General features: G+C 33.2%; 2 protein-coding genes across 2 annotated transcripts; both read left to right on the top strand.

Moving 5' to 3' along the window:
- The first annotated feature begins 4681 nt into the window (after nucleotides 1–4681).
- LOC139893774 (alkane hydroxylase MAH1-like) lies at nucleotides 4682–6223 on the top strand. The gene has a single exon (XM_071876962.1). The coding sequence runs from the start codon at nucleotides 4682–4684 to the stop codon at nucleotides 6221–6223; it is 1542 nt and encodes a 513-aa protein (XP_071733063.1).
- A 1420-nt stretch (nucleotides 6224–7643) lies between these two features.
- On the top strand, nucleotides 7644–11672 carry LOC139893773 (cinnamoyl-CoA reductase 1-like). The gene is made up of 6 exons (XM_071876961.1): nucleotides 7644–7833; nucleotides 8482–8651; nucleotides 9523–9708; nucleotides 9810–9972; nucleotides 10120–10225; nucleotides 11394–11672. The coding sequence occupies exons 1-6, from the start codon at nucleotides 7713–7715 to the stop codon at nucleotides 11530–11532; spliced, it is 885 nt and encodes a 294-aa protein (XP_071733062.1). The 5' UTR covers nucleotides 7644–7712; the 3' UTR covers nucleotides 11533–11672.
- Nucleotides 11673–19139: the final 7467 nt, after the last annotated feature.

Genomic DNA, 19139 nt, shown 5'->3' with positions numbered 1-19139 from the left:
TAGCCAAATATGAACTTGAGAAACATATAGAAAACTATCAACGAAAAACGTTGGTGAAATCATAGGTGTAATTGTAAACGTTGTTTTTGAACCACAAGATTTAATATAGTTGATTTTCCAAATCGTTTGCATTCCAAAAGTACGTTCGCGAGCACCCAATTATCAAGGCTTAAATTTCCATCCATAGAACCCCATCACAATAGTGTTAGAACATACACTGTTTCTCGAAAATATATTTCATCCATGTAACGGTAGCGAACCGTCCGAATGAGGGTTTGTCAAACCCACATGGCCATACAACATAAGTTCTCGCTTACACCCGGCAAGTGTAACTAATGATAATCGAATTGAGGATTTTTGTTCAAATTCGCTGTGGAATGTTTGTTTCTTCGTACTTGTGTTCAAAGCATAAAAGTAAGTAGTACAAGATATAACAAAGTATATGTTTCACATCCCACGATTTAAAAGAATAAAAGTTGTTAAAAAGGTGGGATTATGATCTCACCTCGAGTGCATGAGTATAAAGGTACTTCACAAAGTAAACGTGTGCATGAAAGTTGCTTAGCCTCGACCTAAACAAGTAAGTTGTATCAATTACCGGTTACGACACAAGGTCGGGTGAAATGTGTTCAATTAGTCCTATGGCTCGTTACGACTCGATTATATAGCATGTGAATCACGTTGTCAAGTTTCATGCAAGAATCAAGTATAAAATAAGATTAGGACTATTGCATAAGTGTTTTGTTAAGTCTGACTAAAAGTTAAACTTGGTCAAAGTCAACGGGGTCGGGTCGGGTATCCGACAATTTTTCTGAGGTTTTTAATCATATATAAGCATGTTGGTCAAGTTTCATGTTGATCGGGGGTGCGTAGCATAGTTAGAATTAAATGAAAACGGGCATTTTTGGACAGCCGGGGCCTGGAGCGGCGCTCCAGGACCTTGAGCGGCGCTCAGATGGTCTGTTCAAGAAGTCTGGCAGTTTTGAACACTTAAACGAATCCAACTTCAAACAATCATAACTTATGAACCGTAAAAATTCAAAACACGTATCTTATATCGTTGGAAAGGTAATTTGACGAGGAATACAACTAAACATATTTCAACAATCAAATCCATCATTAACAACAATGAAAACCTCAATAAATGATCATTATTTAAAGTTTCAAGCTCAAAAATGCAAACGGTGATTCGGGAATCCAATTTACGCATACGATACGCCGTTTCGAAGGTAATTAAACATACATTGCAACTAAATACTTACTAATAACATGTCATAGCATTCAATGCATCAAAAATCCATTTTAAAGTTCATCAAACCCTAACCAAGAATCATGAATTCATCAATTTTGTTAATGAAGTTTTCTAAATCAACCTACATACTAAAACGAAGCTAATGATGCTAGTAACACATTTAATACATGAACTTTAACATTTAAACAACATTTAATCATCCAAAATTCAAGATTAAGCACACCCATTTTTCATATTCAAGCTAGTTACTCAAAACAATAAATCGAGCAAACCCAACACATATTCATGTTAGACTTGAGCCATAGACACTAATTAACACCATTTCAAGTCAAAAACACTAAGAACATGAAATCTAGAGTTTTAGAAATGTTACCCAAACGAGATGAAATTGGTACCAAAATGTAGAGGATGAAGAGAGGATCACGAATATGAAATTTGTTTTGTTGCAAGCTTCCTAGATCGAATTTAGATGATGATTTAGTGATATTAGAGTTTGAGATCAAAAAGTGGAAGTAGAGAAAATGGGGAGGTGGAAGATGGAGTGAATGAGTGGATGAGATGGTGGGTCGACTAGTTGACCTAGTCAACTAGTTTGCCCACTAGCCAACTTTGGTCCCTCAAGTTTCAAAACGGGTGCGTGAATTAACCGAACGAATATTTTAAAAACACTAGAGTAGACGAGAGATGTTAAATCAAATAACGAAAATATTAAGAACGTTAGTTAACGAAAGATACGAATTTAGATAACGAAAGATATTATCTAAAAAAAGACGGTGTTAAAAATAAATTTAACGAAAAAACGCGGGATGTTACAAAGAAGCCCTAACATCAGAAGGAAAAAAGGTTTAAAACAAACAATTATATACCTAAATCGTCCTTTAATCGCTTTAGAGGACCAAGTTATCAACAGAAAACCCTTAAATCGTTGCTCACCAACATTAGGATGAACCGATGAAGCCGGCGGTGGTGATTTACGTTTTCTCATCAATAATTGGTTGGATGATGGCGATGGCGCTTTAGGTTTGTCTCATCAACCATCGCCTCAATGATGGTGATGGTGCCTTAGGGTGTTGGTTGAGGGAATTTGCTGAGAAAGTCCCAGACTGCTCAAGCAGGTGGAGATGAAAATAGATTAGTGGGAATACTGTTATACTGTTATATTGTAGACGATTTAGCCAATAGGCTTGTCTTATTTTTACGTGAATTAGTATGTGTATAAATAAATAAATTAATAGTTTAATAATAGTATTAACACTAATAAAATAATTAGAATGGACACTAAGAATGAACACTAAACGGCACATCATGTTTTTTTCTTCTCATTCACTTTTAGTGTCTTCAAATGACACTGGAAATTGACACCAAACAACACCCTGTTCCGTAATACAAGCAGTGAAAACCATCATTTAGTCGCCAATATTTTCACGTGGATAGGCATAATTACATGAAAGCAGAGTTTTGTGAAAATCTCGTGCGACCGGTCAAGTTAGTTTGTCAGAGGTAGAACCACTTGCTTTTTTCTATGTACAATATATATATATATATATATATATATATATTGGTATTGTTCAACGAAAGACATGTATATAATGATTACTTATGTATTAGTGAAAAGAAAGTGAAATGGATTTTGGTGATGTGAAGGAAAAAGTTCATTTTGTAAGAGGTGGATGATATGGAGTTGGTCTAATGGTGTACACAAATAATCCAATACGATCATTCGGGGTGAACAATAATTAGGAATTAGATGCAAGCGAATTTCTCGCCAATGGCTAGGTAGCCTTTAGACTCGAGCAACGAGCTCGGTGAAAACTCAACCCGTATTCCATGTGAGTCAGTTGACTTCGATAAGACCAAAACGTCCAAGAGAGGAATGTGTCTATGAGGGCACCAACACATGTTACTACATACGTGATTTTTGACGGTGCTAGGGCAGGGACAGAATTACAAAAAAGTAAAAAAAAATAAGGGAATTATTATGATTTCTAGTTGTATGTAACAACTTTAATGGTCTAACCTTTACAATAAGGATTACTTTAAGAATCGAAGAACAAAAATATGAGATGAAAAGTAATTCTTTCTATTAGAAATAAGTTCAAATGCTTACATACATGGCTTATTTGTAGTACAAGAATTACTATGCAAAGTGCTATTCATTTTGACACATATCATTAGTCTAATATCAGTAAGCACAAAAGAATTGTAACCACAATGAGATGTAACAAAATTGAGCATCCACATACATTAGTTGTACATACTTGTAAACTTGGATATTATTACAGAAATTACATATTTTGTAAACAATTATTTACAAAAAATATGAAAATATTTTTTAGCATCAAGAGAATTGCACGTATTGAGATTTTAAAAAGAATCAATATGATACAAATTATAATCTATATGTAATTCCTTAAAATAATCGATTAAAGGTCAACCACGAGTCCACGAAGAATCGAAGTTAAGCTTTAAGTTTCTAACAATCAATATTTATTCATGCACCATATGACATACTTTCGTAATAGACCATTTTTAAAAAAAAAAATAATAATAATAAATAAAAATAAAAAAATAAAAAAAAAATTAAAAATACACTCCCTCTGTCCCATATTAATAGTCGAGTATTCCATTTTAGGATGTCTCAAATTAATAGTTCACCTTCATTAATAGAATAGGATAAAAAGTTTAAGTTCTATTATGCCCTTAATATATGTGGATCGGTTTAAAAGAGAAAGAAAATGTAAGGGTAAAACTGGAAAGTAAACAGAAAATACAAAATATACAGTACTTTCAAGGTTGGAGAACTCGGATCTCGGGGAGATCTCGTTTGGACATTTTTAGGGAGATCTCGACATCTCGGAAAAATCTCGGGGAGATCTCGGACGTTGGCTTATGTTGACTTTTTAGTGTTTTTAGTATAAATTTATATATATAAATAAATATATGTATATTTATATACGTTATTACGAGATTTTACAAGAAAACCCGAGAAATGAGTGAGAAAATCCGAGAAATTACGAGAAAATTCGAGAAATTAGCAAAAAATCGAGAAATCATGGCTTTGACCAAGTTTGACTCCATTGACCGGGAAATCTCGGGAGATGGACTTCTCGTCTCGGCTGCCTTCTAAAAACGAGATCTCGGAGAGAAATAAGTAGATTTACAACACTGAGTATTTTTATGACATTTTCTTAAACTGTGTATTTTTATCTGTAGATTATTAATATGGGACCAAGGGAGTACCATTTAGAAGCCCATCAATGTAAAAGCTTCTTCAAGTAAATATTACTCCGTATAAGCCCTGAATAAGCTAAAATATCAAACACAAGCTTCAACTACAAGTAATAAACTAAATTAGTCCTATATAAAGCACTACTTGGTTAAAACTTTTTATCACTTATCAATTAGTCATTTACTTGACTTTGTCACTCAATGGCTTTCCTTATATACATGATCTTTCTTTTTACATTGCCCAGTTTGCTATACCTTCTAATTATCATTCACATATCTAGAAACAAGAATAATATCATCCCTACAAATTGGCCAATTTTTGGAATGGTACCAAAAGCCATTGCAAATTCTCATAGAATCCATGACTATATCACTGGTATTCTAGAGTACAGTGGTGGTACATTCTTGTTCAAAAGCTGTCTGATAATGAAGGTGAATAGACTTTGTACAACAAATCCATTAGATGTCCATCACATTTTGAGCAAAAACTTTAATAATTATCCGAGAGGCGATGTGTTTCAAAACATCTTTGATGTCCTTGGAGACGGATTTACGAACACAGATGGAGACATATGGGATTTTCACCACAAAACCATCAAGTCTCTTTTGAAATCGACTTGTTTTCAAAGCCAGTTAGAGTATACTGTTTGGAACAAAGTCGAAGAAGGGTTAAGGCCTATACTTGAATATGTGTCAAAACAAGAAGTAGAGATTGATTTGCAAGATGTGTTTCAAAGGTTCTCTTTTGATACCATATGCAAATTGCTCTTTGACAACGATCCTAAAAGCTTGTCGCTCGGTTTTCCAAATGTTCCATCCGAGAAAGCTTTGTCGGATTTGGAAGAAGCGATCTTGTTCAGATACATATTACCTTCAAGTTTTTGGAAATTTCAACAACTACTTGGAATAGGGAATGAGAAGAAGTTAAGTGACGCAGTGAAAACGGTTGATGAGTTCATATACAAGTACTTAGCCAAAAAACAAGATGAAATTACTAAATTTAGTAATAATCTTCAAGAAGAAAAGTTCAAATTATCAGCATCTCTAATGAAAGAGTACAAAGACCATGGTGGGACTTCAGGGGATCCTATCAAGTTTTTAAGGGACACCTTACTGAACCTAATCGTTGCAGGACGAGATACAACAAGTAGCTCGCTTTCTTGGCTCTTTTATCTTCTTGACAAAAACCCGAAAGTAGAAGACAAGATCCATGAAGAAATTCACACACAACTAAAAACAAATAAGGATGATAACTTAAAAGATTTTCATGCCATAGAACTAGGAAAACTAGTTTATCTTCACGGTGCGTTATTGGAAGCCTTAAGGCTTTTTCCACCTGTCCCATTCCAAGTCAAGACGCCATCACAACCAGATGTTCTTCCAAGTGGGCAAAAAGTTGACCAAAACACGATGATCGTACTATCTTTCTATAGCATGGGAAGGATGAAATCGATATGGGGAATAGATTGCATGGATTTTAAGCCCGAAAGGTGGATCTCAACGGATGGAAGGATCATACATGAACCATCTTACAAGTTTACGGCGTTTAATGCTGGACCAAGAACTTGTTTAGGTAAGCAAATGAGTTTCACTCAAATGAAGATAGTGGCAGCAACAATCATATACCAATATCATGTTGATGTTGTTGAAGGGCACCTTGTGTTTCCTAGTGATTCCATTTTACTCAAGATGAAGAATGGATTGAAAGTAAGATTAACTAAAAGAAGTAAAATAAGAATGTGAGTTGTACGTATTGTTGTTACAAATAAAATGTGTTATGTAGGAGTGGACTCCATAACCAGATGGAGAGTAATTATTGTTGTTACAAAACAAATTTGGTTTAATTTGTACTCTCGCATTCTTACACAATGTTGATATCCATCTTCTTTATGGTTTAATAAGTCACTATAATTTACGAGTATTATTTATGGGATAGAAGTGGTGATCAAATATATGGATAAGTTAGAAACAGGTTATTACTTAAATTAAACAATGGAAGTCCTTCAAAATCTAAAAGAAAGCCGCATATACCTTCATGAGCTATTCCTTTTGTCAGTGAAATATCAATATTAAAATATCAATAGTCTCAATAGACCAATAGAATTTATTGGCTCAAGTCTTAGTTTGATTGGCTTGTTTTAGAGCCAAATCTCTTACTGTTTTCCGTCTCATATCTACTGTCCATATTCCTTTTCTAGATGTCCTAAATTAATTGTTCACTTATATAAATGGAAAAAAATAATGTGACAAATTTCTTTTGTGTCCCTACTTTATACATGTAAGACAAAAAAATATGTAAAAAGTAAGGGCTAAAACTGAAAAGTTAACAGAAAAATACATGTGTCGGGTACTTTTTCTTAAACTGTATGTTTTTTGTCTGAGGTCAATAGATTTGGGACGGATGGAGTAGTAGTTTTTTCTTTTTCCGAAAAAAGAACTCATTTATATAGTTATAGTTTTTTTTTTTTTTTTTTTTTTTTTTTTTTTTTTGAAAAAGAAAAAAATTACTAGAGTTTATAGTTTATACATTGGATATGTTGTGGGCCAAATAATAAGTTGTATCCGGATGTAGATGGTGCAACGGAGTCGGGCAAGCCCCTTAAGTGTGACCTAGGCGAATGACAAGTTGATTCTAGTTATAAAAGAAAACTAGTCACTTGTAATTCAACTTTTTAGTTGGCGGTGATAGACAAAATAAATTATTTTATTAAATATTCATAGGATATGTTATTGATTAAATTGATATTGTATAATTTGAACTATATGTGAGACAAAAAAAGTATACTACATTACCAATCTATGTATAGTCAGTGATACATTATTATCATTGATAAATTAAACACATACAAATTTAAAAATAGTTTTCCTTTTATTCTGTTCAATTTTAAACGAAAAATAATAAGAAAAAGGTAGTCTCTAAATATTAAGTATCTATAATTTCCTCTTCATTCTTTTTCTTCCTAAATAACTCGAGAATACAAGTTTTTGTTTCTACTTTTGTGTCTAAAAAACATTAGAATATGGAGCAATATACATAGTTAAGGGTCTAAAATTATATTGAAAAGAATATGAGGGACCAAACTTGAACTCCACTGCTGAGTTTAAGAGTCACACAAAGTGACACCGGTACGCTTGTCATCGTGGTCTATCTTCTATATCTATTCTATATCAACACCAATACAAAAGCAAATTCCGTTTTTAAGATTGATTGTGTTTCAGAGTGACTATTTTAATGGCAACAATAAAGGGAAAAATCGTGTGTGTAACAGGTGCAGGTGGTTTTGTAGGCTCTTGGTTGGTTAAGCTTTTGCTTTCTAAAAACTACATTGTTCATGGCACCGTTAGAAACCCTTGTAACTAACTACTCTTCCCCTTACTACTACTACTACTACTACTACTACTACTAGTTCTTTAATAGAAATTGTTGCTTTAATTTAGTTGGTGTTAAGCGTTTATAATTGTCTATGTTATAGTTTTGGGTAATCAATCAATCTAAAAAATGTGTAAGAGTATGCTTGATATTGTTGATTCTTAGGTGTTTAACTGCTTGTAAAATAAGCATTGACTAGCCTACTAGTTTTTAAATGTTTGTTCCCTATAAAAAAACAAATAAATAAGGAGTACTATATCTGTTGATGTTTGAATTTTGATTATTTGCTCCAAAAGGCAATCACAAACACACCTAACTAACATGTGGGCTGGTCTGACAAATAAACTTACACCCTTTTATTAAGTGTACTTGGTGAACTATTTTCTAGGCTTAAATTTTAAGTTTATGTTGGTCCAATTCAGTAGCGGAACATGAACCCGGTCTGATATGGGCCAAACTAGTAAAAGGGGTAAATACTAAAAAAAACAAAAAAATTGAAGTAAAAATTTGTTTTTTTTTTTTTTTTGGTAATTTTTTTTTAAATCGAGTTGGGGCGGATACCCCTTTGGTTGCATTGTGTTCCGCCTCTGGTCGAATTTGTTGCTTAATATGTTAATTTATTTATTGACAGCGGATGAGAAATATGCCCATTTGATGAGATTAGAGAAAGCATCTGAAAACTTGAAGTTATTCAAGGCTGATCTTCTGGACTATGAGTCAATTTGTGCAGCCATTGTGGGGTGTGATGGTATGTTTCATACTGCTAGTCCAGTTCCATCTAGTTCTGTACCAAATCCTGAGGTAAGTTTCATACTTTCACTCAAATGTTCACTGTATTTTGTACTTTGACTATTTGTGCAGCCATTGTGGGTTGTGTAAGTTTCATACTTACACAACCTGTTTATAAAGGAAGATGTTAAATTGTCTTAAATATGTAGTCCAGAAAATTGAGGTACAACAGAGAGTGAAAGACATGGAAAACATAGCGTAAAAGTTAAAGGATAGAATATGTTTACAACATGTGTCAATCATCAAGTGAATTGGCCCAACTAGATTGATTTTGTGTTATGATATCTTTTTCATTAATTTTGATGGAAAATAATATATTTTAAAAGAAAACAAGACACATACAAAGCTGAAGAAGGGAATGATACATATGAAGATCTTGGTCAATTCGATCAACATAAAGCTGAGCGGGTTAAAAATGGCCCAAATATAAGTTATATGATTATTATTGTAATTGTAATATTGTCACAATTAATGTACGGAGTATTATAAATGGCAGTGTTGCAGAACTCGGGATTACTCTGTGAGTACTCGGTTTTTGAAAATCGGGAAGTTCTCGGCGAGACTCAGTCAAACTCGGTCTAAACTGGTCAAATTCAGCCAAAACTCGGAATTTTCTTGGAAAATCGGTCAAAAATCGGCCAAAACTCGGGATTACTCGGAAATCGATCAAAAATCAGTCAAAGTCAAACTTGGACAACATCTGAGTACTCTCCGAGTTGCCGATTACTCCCTGAAAGTTTCTGAACGAGTACTCCCCGAGTAGCGACTTCTGCAACGTTGATAAATGGAAAAAAGTTATTAGTGATCGAACCAGCCTCGTCCATTTTGGTATCTGTAAGTTTGACTAATAACTACCGAAGTTTTATAAATACTTTTGTTGCAGGTAGAATTGATTGAGCCAGCCGTTAACGGTACGCTCAATGTCCTTAAGGCATGTTGTGAAGTAAATGTGAAGAAAGTTGTGTACGTGTCCTCTGTAGCCGCGGTTATGATGATGCCTAACAAACCCGTTGATCAAGTAATGGACGAGACTTTTTGGTCCGATCAAGAATTCTGCAAATCAAATAATGTAATCAGTTTAACTGTTCCTTAACATAACCTTATGATTATTGTCCCCAAGCCAATCTTCCTTCGTGATAGCGTTATCTGGTTCAATAAATTGCAATACAGGATTGGTATTGTCTTTCGAAGACACAAGCAGAGAGCCAAGCATGGGAATTTTCAAAAAGAAACGGTATCGATTTTCTGTCCGTATGCCCAACTCTAGTTATCGGGCCCATGCTGCAGAAAACAATGAATGCTAGTAGCTTGGTTCTTATTAGGCTCCTTAAAGGTCTGTACTTTTATATTACCATTACCGTCCTTCTTAATATTTCGTAATTGTGTTTGTATTAACTTTACCGATTCGGAATTTTGCAAATGCAAATTGATTTCGAGTTATAAGTAGTATTTTTTTTATTTCATTTTTGTGTGTCTACAGAAGGATATGAAGAACTGGAGAACAGAGTGGGGTTATTTGTAGATGTACGTGATCTGGCCGATGCGCTGCTTTTGGTATATTATCCTGACTACAAGTATCCAAATAGGTGCGTTTCTTTCTATATTACTCTTTCTATTCTGTTAATATTTCATCCACTATTTTCGACATCTCCCAAGTAACAAGTGCCTTAATCGTCATTAGAAATAAAGGGCAAATTGCATATACAAGGTTTACACTTTAAACCCCATTTCAAGTTTGTGGTTCCTTACTTTCAAAATCAACATTTCAGAATCTACACTTCGATTTTGCTGCATTCTAGGTTTTATATATGCATTTGTTAATTTGGTCCATCTGTATTTTTAATGGGAAGTGATATTTTCATCACGAATATGTATTAGTGGGTTGTAATGTACAACTCATTAATACATATGTATGGTGAATCTATTAAAAAGTGTGGTGGATTTATCATTACCCTATTTTTATACAATAATGTTTGTGTGGACCCGATCTTAAAAGAATGAACCTCAGAAATCAAATTAAATAGTGTACCGTGTCAATGGAATTTGTGCTTAAAATTTTGTTATTTGATTTTGGGTCTACTAGCCATTTGGAACAGGTTTTAGTTATTTCACAAAGTAGATGAACACTTTCCTTAAGTTGTACCAAGTTCAACCGATTAAATTACAAAACTTAAAAATAGTTTAACAACCACGTTATAGGTATTGTCATATTATATATATACAAGAAAAAGAGTAACGATATATAGGTCTAAAATAATAACCTGGAAATATGTCTAATATTTTAGATGAACCACTTGTTTATATTACTAAGAGAAAATTGTGCGGTTGGTCCCTGTGGTTTACATAAAATGGAGTGTTTGGTCCCTGAACTTCATTTTCGGGGTTGTTGGTCCCTGTGGTTTTCAAAACACGTGTGGTTGGTCCCTGTTAGGGACCAACCACCCCGAAAACGAAAGTTCAAAACAGGTGTATTTGGTCCATGTCAGGGACCAATCACGCGTGTTTTGAAAACCACAGGGACCAACAACCTCGAAAATGAAGTTCAGGGACCAAACAACCCATTTCGTGTAAACCACAGGGACCATCCGCGCAATTTTCTCTATTACTAATAAACAGTTAGGTTAATAGGTTCTATCTTTATTATTTGCAACAGTTAATAATTTGGGCAAAGGAATGTTAATCTTATAGTAAATATTTGAGCTCGTGTTCGTTTTTAGGCCCCACTAACTCTATTTTACTTGAATGGACTGGTAGATTTATTGAGCCAAAAGGATTATATACAGTTACATCTGAGAAACTACAGAAGCTGGGGTGGCGTTACAGACCACTTGAAGAAACGCTTGTTGACTCAGTTGAGAATTACGATCAAAACGGTCTTCTGGGTACAAAATAGGCAAGTCTGAACATGGATTTTCACATATTCAGCATGTAATAAAATGAAGTGTTGCTTTTTGCCTAAACTATCTGTTTGCCGCCTGGCAGAATAAGTTGTGAGCCGTATATATTGTTACTAGTGAAATAACCTTAGAACTACGAGATTGTTTAAATGAAACTTGTTTTAGGTATTGATATTTTTACGTATTAAGTGAACGTAAATGTTAAAGTCATTTAGTTTAATGACCCGTGGAACCACGGATTCCGACTAAGAAACTTGTCAGTATTTTTACAAACATATTAATGTACTTAACTTGGTCAGAATAAATGAACTACGTACATTTATTCTCCCACCATCATATTTCAATTTTCATCACAATTATTATTTTCCTTGTCATAAAAGCCTACATTACAACATTTTATTGAAATATGTATTTTGCATACATATATAACGTAATTAATCTTGTAAAAAAACCTATATTTCAATAATAATATTATAATAATTATAATTATTATAATAATAAATAATAATAAAGTTTGCTTAAAAATTTGAGTATTTATATTTTTAGTAATAATTATTAGTAATAACACATGCATCTTGAATTTTTTTAAAAAAAAAAATTAAGATACAATTATTATATAATGGTTGTACAATATGTTTCAAAGTTTGTACATGTGTTTATGGGGTATTGTGTAAAAAATTGTACACTTTGTTTTAAAGTTTGTACATATGGTCATGAGGTGTTACATCACAAGGTTGTATATAATTTTTCAAATATTGTACATATGATTATAGAGATGTTTACATAATGCTTCAAATATTATAAATATGGTCATGGAGGTGTTTTATCCTAAGATTGTACATAATGCTCCATATATTATACATTTAACATATTAATATTTTTATTAAATACAATTAATTAATTTAATAACATCATCATGGGGATTATAATTTTTTTGTTTATTTTTAAATTTTTTTTAAGCTAGGATAATGATTATTTATAACATTATTATTATAGAGATTTATTAGATAGTATATATTGTTATGTTTATTATAACTATAAATATATAATATAATTGTTTGTTCAGTATTTTGTTGGTTGTAAAGGAATCAAGTCGAAGCTCGCAGGTTCAAGTCTTGCTAGCTTTCACTTTTTTTTTTTTTTTGTAAGCGAGGAAACTCTCCTATGAACGAACACATTAGCTCCCCATAGAAGGTAAAACCTCGGGTAATCAAGCCTCCCGAGCGCGAGACCTGGTACCGGGTGAATTGCGTCTTTTCTTACAACTAATTATTTTATATTTTTAAATTTAAGGGTTAAATCATTTATTTTTTCTTTTAGTTTACAACTATTACTATTATTTTGTTTTTAATTTTTTTTTATCTTAAAGAAAATAGCTCATATATTAAGATATGGAACACCAAATTACAAATCAAAGGCACATGATATACTGATATACCCTGCCCAAAAAAAAAAAAAACAAACAAACAAACAAATACTCAAAATGCCACCTAACTACAGCAGCAACAACTAAAAAACATCAAAGTGTTATAATTCAGTAGGCTTATAACTACCTTTAGTGGTTTGATTCTTGATGTTATAATTCAGTAGGCTTATAACTACCTTTAGTGGTTTGATTCTTGATGTTATAATTCATTAGGCTTATAACTACCTTTAGTGATTTGATTCTTGATTTAGAATACTAATAATGAAGTGTAAGAACAAAGATGATAATGGAGAGAAAGAAAGAAACACTTTGTAAGTGTGAGAAATGGTGCAAGTTTAATGCTTGCATTCATGAGTATTTATAGCCTAAAATCTCAATATAAAAATACATACTTTGTGTACCAAAATTGACTATATGTATACACCAAAATTGACTATCCATATCTATATTATTATTATTATTATAACACTCCCCCTTGGATAGCAATTTTATTTTGTTGAAGATCAACTATAAATTACTGCCTCGTTAAAAACCTTGCTAAAGAAAACCCAGTGGGAAAAACTTTAGCTAAGGGAAAAAGAGTGCAGCATGGAGTTGACTCCCCCTCAAGTAGACATCGCTTCGGTTGTTACATCTTTTGAACATGTCTCATGCCAATGTTATGAACGTGTGTTCTGAAAATAGCAGTTGGAAGTGCTTTCGTGAAAAGATCAGCAGAGTTTTTGCTGGATTGAACATATCTCATTTCAATCTCGTTGTCCTTAATGAGATTTTGAGTGTATGAGAAGAATCTAGGTGGTATGTGTTTTGTTCGGTCACTTTTGATATACCCTTCTTTCATCTGTGCTATGCAAGCTGCATTATCTTCATAGATAGTTGTTGGACTTTTATCGCGTTCTAGTCCACAAGAATCAGTAATGAGTTGTGTCATTGATCTCAACCAACAACATTCTCGAGTAGCTTCATGTAATGCAATCACTTCGGCATGATTTGACGATGTAGCAACAAGTGTTTGTTTTTGAGAACGCCATGATATTGCAGTACCTCCATTTAGGAATACATATCCAGTTTGAGATTTAGCTTTATGTGGATCAGATAAATAACCTGCATCTGCATAACCAACCAAATCTTGTTTTGATTCGTTAGAATAAAATAATCCTAAATCAGTAGTTCCTCGAAGGTATCGAAATATGTGTTTGATCCCATTCCAGTGTCTTTTGGTAGGAGCAGAGCTGAACCTTGCCAACAAATTAACTGCAAAAGAAATGTCAGGTCTTGTACAATTTGTAAGATACATAAGAGCTCCAATTGCACTAAGATATGGTACTTCTGGTCCAAGAATGTCTTCTTGATCTTCACATGGACGAAATGGATCAGCTTCAACATTGAGTGATCTAACAACCATAGGAGTACTTAATGGTTTTGCCTTGTCCATATTGAAACGTTTCAAAATCTTTTCAGTATATGTTGTTTGATGTACAAGTAAACCATTAGGCATATGCTCAATTTGTAAACCAAGGCAATACTTGGTTTTTCCGAGATCTTTTATTTCAAATTCTTTCTTTAGAAGTTGAATGGCTTCATGGATCTCTTTATTTGTACCTATGATGTTAAGATCATCAACATAAACAGCTATGATCACATATCCGGATGTTGTTTTCTTAATGAAAACACAAGGGCAAGTAAGATTATTTGTATACCCTTTGCTTATCAAGTAATCACTTAATCGGTTATACCACATACGTCCCGATTGTTTTAACCCATATAAAGATCTTTGTAATTTAATCGAATACATTTCTTTGGGTTTTGCATTTGATGCTTCTGGTACCTTAAATCCTTCAGGTATCTTCATATATATATCACTATCAAGTGATCCATATAGATAAGCAGTCACAACATCCATGAGATGCATTTCTAAATTTTTAGAAACTGCCAGACTGATTAAGTACCTAAAAGTAATTGCATCCATAACAGGAGAATAAGTTTCTTCATAATCAATTCCCGGTCTTTGAGAAAAACCTTGAGCTACAAGTCTAGCTTTATACCTTGTAACTTCATTTTTCTCATTTCTTTTTCGGACAAAAATCCATCTGTATCCTACAGGTTTCACATCTTTAGGAGTGAGAATGATGGATCCGAAAACTTTTCTTTTATTGAGTGATTCTAATTCAGCTCGTATTGCTTCTTTCCATTGAGCCCAATCATGTCTATTTTGACATTCAACCATAGATGTTGGTTCTGGATCATCATCATTATTCATGATGTCATATGCAACATTAAATGAAAATTTCTCATCAAGATTTTTCATTTCATTTCGGTTCCATAATATTTTTGAATATGCATAATTGATTGCAATTTCTGTATTGACATCATCAATCTCCTCTGCAGTAGGAGTACTGATTTGTGGTTCTTCTTGAACACTTTCTTTTACTTCATTATCAGCTGATTTTCTTTTTCGAGGATTTTTATCCTTTGAACCGATTGGTCTTCCACGTTTCTGACGTGGCAAAGATTCATGAGTGACGTTATTGCCAGCTTTTGGAATTTCAATTCGAGCTGGAGTATTTACTGCTGGTATATATGATTTTGTCACCGTTTTTGTATCTGTAAATGCATCAGGCAATTGATTTGCAAGTTCTTGTATATGCATTATCTTTTGAACTTCTGTCTCGCATTCTTTTGTGCGAGGATCAAGATACTTTAATTGAGGTTCACACCATGAAACATCATTTTCTTTATTTTTCATTTCTCCCCCTAATCTAGGGAACAATGTTTCATTAAAATGACAATCAGCAAAACGTGCTGTAAAAACGTCACCTGTCATAGGTTCAATATACCTTAATATTGAAGATGTTTCATATCCAACATATATTCCCAACCTCCTTTGAGGACCCATTTTTGTACGTTGTGGTGTCGCAATTGGAACATACACTGCACAACCAAATGTTCTAAGATGGGAAATATTTGGCTCTTGACCAAAAGCAAGTTGTAGGGGGGAATATTTATGACTTGCACTTGGTCTGATGCGAATCAATGCAGCAGCATGTAAAATTGCATGACCCCATATAGATACAGGGAGTTTTGTTCTCATTATCAATGGTCTAGCGATTAACTGTAAACGTTTAATCAATGACTCGGCTAAACCATTTTGTGTATGCACATGAGCAACAGAATGTTCAACAACAATTCCTATAGACATGCAATAGTCATTAAATGCTTGAGATGTAAATTCACCAGCATTATCAAGTCTCACCCTTTTAATGGTGTAATCAGGAAAATGAGCTCTCAATTTAATAATTTGGGCAAGAAATTTTGCAAATGCCACATTACGGCTTGATAACAGACAAACATGAGACCATCTGCTAGATGCGTCTATTAGAACCATGAAATATCTAAATGGTCCACATGGTGGATGAATTGGTCCACATATATCACCTTGAATTCTTTCAAGAAACATTGGTGATTCTTTCTCAACCTTAAGTGGTGAGGGTCTAGTTATCAATTTTCCAAGAGAGCAAGATGTACATGGAACCATTGTATCATGATGGATTTTTCTATCCTTTAGTGGATGTCCATGAGTACATTCAATAATCCTTTTCATCATTGTTGATCCTGGATGGCCTAATTTGTTATGCCATAAACTGAATACACCAGGATCAATATATTTTTCGTTAACTACCATATGTATTTCTGGTACATTTATATGTGTATAATGTAATCCAGAACTAAGTCTTGGCAGTTTTTCAACCACATGACTCTTGTCAGTGATACTTAAATATTTCTCATTTTCTGTTGTCACTGACTGATAATCATACCTGTTAAGGTATATGTCGGAGAAACTCAATAAATTTCTGCTTGACTTGGGAGAAAATAAGGCATCATTTATTAAAAATTTTGTACCATTTGGTAGTATGAAATTTGCCTTTCCTATCCCTTTTATCAAGTTAGCAGGTCCTGATATTGTATGTATAGTTCCTTCCGTTGGTTTTAGATCAATAAAATATTTCTCGGATTTAAGTATAGTGTGTGTAGTTCCACTGTCTGCTATACAGAGATCTCCACCACTTGATTGATGTTGTATTCCAGCAAAATTCATATTGAACTTCATATATAAGAAATAAATAGTGAGTACATTAATATTACACAATATTTTAAACGCAAATAGATAGTACTGAAACATTTAGCAAACATAATGACAAAGACAGACGATATTAAATCGTTTATTTTTCAAAAGACACACAACTTAAACATTCAAGAAATCTTCATATAAATCAGATGGTTTCTCAGTGACTGTTGGATCAATATTATCCACAAAATTTACTTCCTTTTCTTTACCTTTCAGCGAATCCTGATACATCTTAACAAGATGTTTAGATGTTCGGCAAGTATTAGCCCAGTGGCCCATTCTACCACATCTGTAGCAAGATTCTTCAGAATTTTTAGAAGAATTTTCTTCAACATCTTGTTTAATGGGCTTGTTTTGTGGTTGATATTTATATTTTCGTGGATTACTATTTCTTTGACCACCACGGCCACGACCACGACCACGTCCACGCCCATTACCATTACCATAAGGATGGTTTCTACCATAGTTATGGCTTTTGGCATGATGATGGTGATGGTTATTATAACCACGACCTTGCCCGCGTCCTTGTCCCTGTTTATAATTATTTGCAGTATTTGCTTCAGGGATTGCAAGTGTACCAGTAGGACGGGATTGCTGATTTTTCATTAATAGCTCATCATTTTGCTCTGCAACTAAGAGATATGAATTAAGTTCAGGATATGTTTTGAACTTTAGCATTCTCAAATTTCTTTGCACTGTGATGTTTGCAGCATTCATTGTGGAGAAAGTTTTCTCCATCATGTCTGCATCACTAATTTCATGTCCACAGAATTTAAGTTGTGAACATGTATTATACAGAGCTGAGCTGTATTCATTTACTTTCTTAAAGTCTTGGAACCTTAATGTTCTCCATTGTTCCATTGCAGCTGGAAGTAAAATTTCTCTTTGATTATTGAATCTGCTTTTGAGACCTTCCCATAAAACATGGGGATCTTCTACAGTCACATAATTATTTTGTAAGCATTCATCAATATGTTGATGAATAAAGCAACATGCCGTAGCTTGTTCTTTTTCAGAACAAGTGTTGTTTTCATTTATGGTTTCAAGAATGCCCATTGATTTAAGATGCATTTTTACTTTTATAACCCATGGCATGTAGTTGTTTCCAGTTGATTCTAAAGGAGTAAATTTAAGCTTTTCCAGATTCGACATTTTCTATTATCAAAAATTAAAACAAACATCATGATAAATTAGAGTCAATTTATATTCATAAGTATATAAACATTAAACATAAATTTAATATAACATAAATGATAAGTAGGTGACAGTGTCGACCATGTGTAAGCAATCATAAATAAATGTTATATAACAAAAATATAAATATTAGTAAACATAAATGAAAATTTGGCGACAGTGTCGACCATATATTTTTTCAGGTGGTATAACCGACCTATATCATTCTGGTGGTATAACCGACCATATATCATTTTGGTGGTATAACCGACCATATATCATTTTGGTGGCAGAGCCAACCATATTTAGTATTAAGATTATCGTGCTGATAACGTGTTATAATTCAGTAGGCTTATAACTACCTTTAGTGGTTTGATTCTTGATGTTATAATTCAGTAGGCTTATAACTACCTTTAGTGGTTTGATTCTTGATTTAGAATACTAATAATGAAGTGTAAGAACAAAGATGATAATGGAGAGAAAGAAAGAAACACTTTGTAAGTGTGAGAAATGGTGCAAGTTTAATGCTTGCATTCATGAGTATTTATAGCCTAAAATCTCAATATAAAAATACATACTTTGTGTACCAAAATTGACTATATGTATACACCAAAATTGACTATCCATATCTATATTATTATTATTATTATAACACAAAGAACACATTGACAAATACAATCGACTGATTATAAGATGTCGCATCAAACCTCAAACTAATATAATGCAATTTCATGTTAGACCATCTACGTTTGATTATCTCTTAATTTAATTGAATGGTTCATAATGATAAATCATTCAGTATTTATCGCGTTTGTTTCTGACAACATTCACTGTTAAATTATTCAGAGTTGAAATACTATCGCACCTTTAAGCACATA

This window comes from Rutidosis leptorrhynchoides, chromosome 2 (genome assembly GCF_046630445.1).
Source record: "Rutidosis leptorrhynchoides isolate AG116_Rl617_1_P2 chromosome 2, CSIRO_AGI_Rlap_v1, whole genome shotgun sequence".
Classification (NCBI taxonomy): Eukaryota; Viridiplantae; Streptophyta; class Magnoliopsida; order Asterales; family Asteraceae; genus Rutidosis; species Rutidosis leptorrhynchoides.
This window is presented reverse-complemented; position numbering and strand designations above follow the sequence as displayed.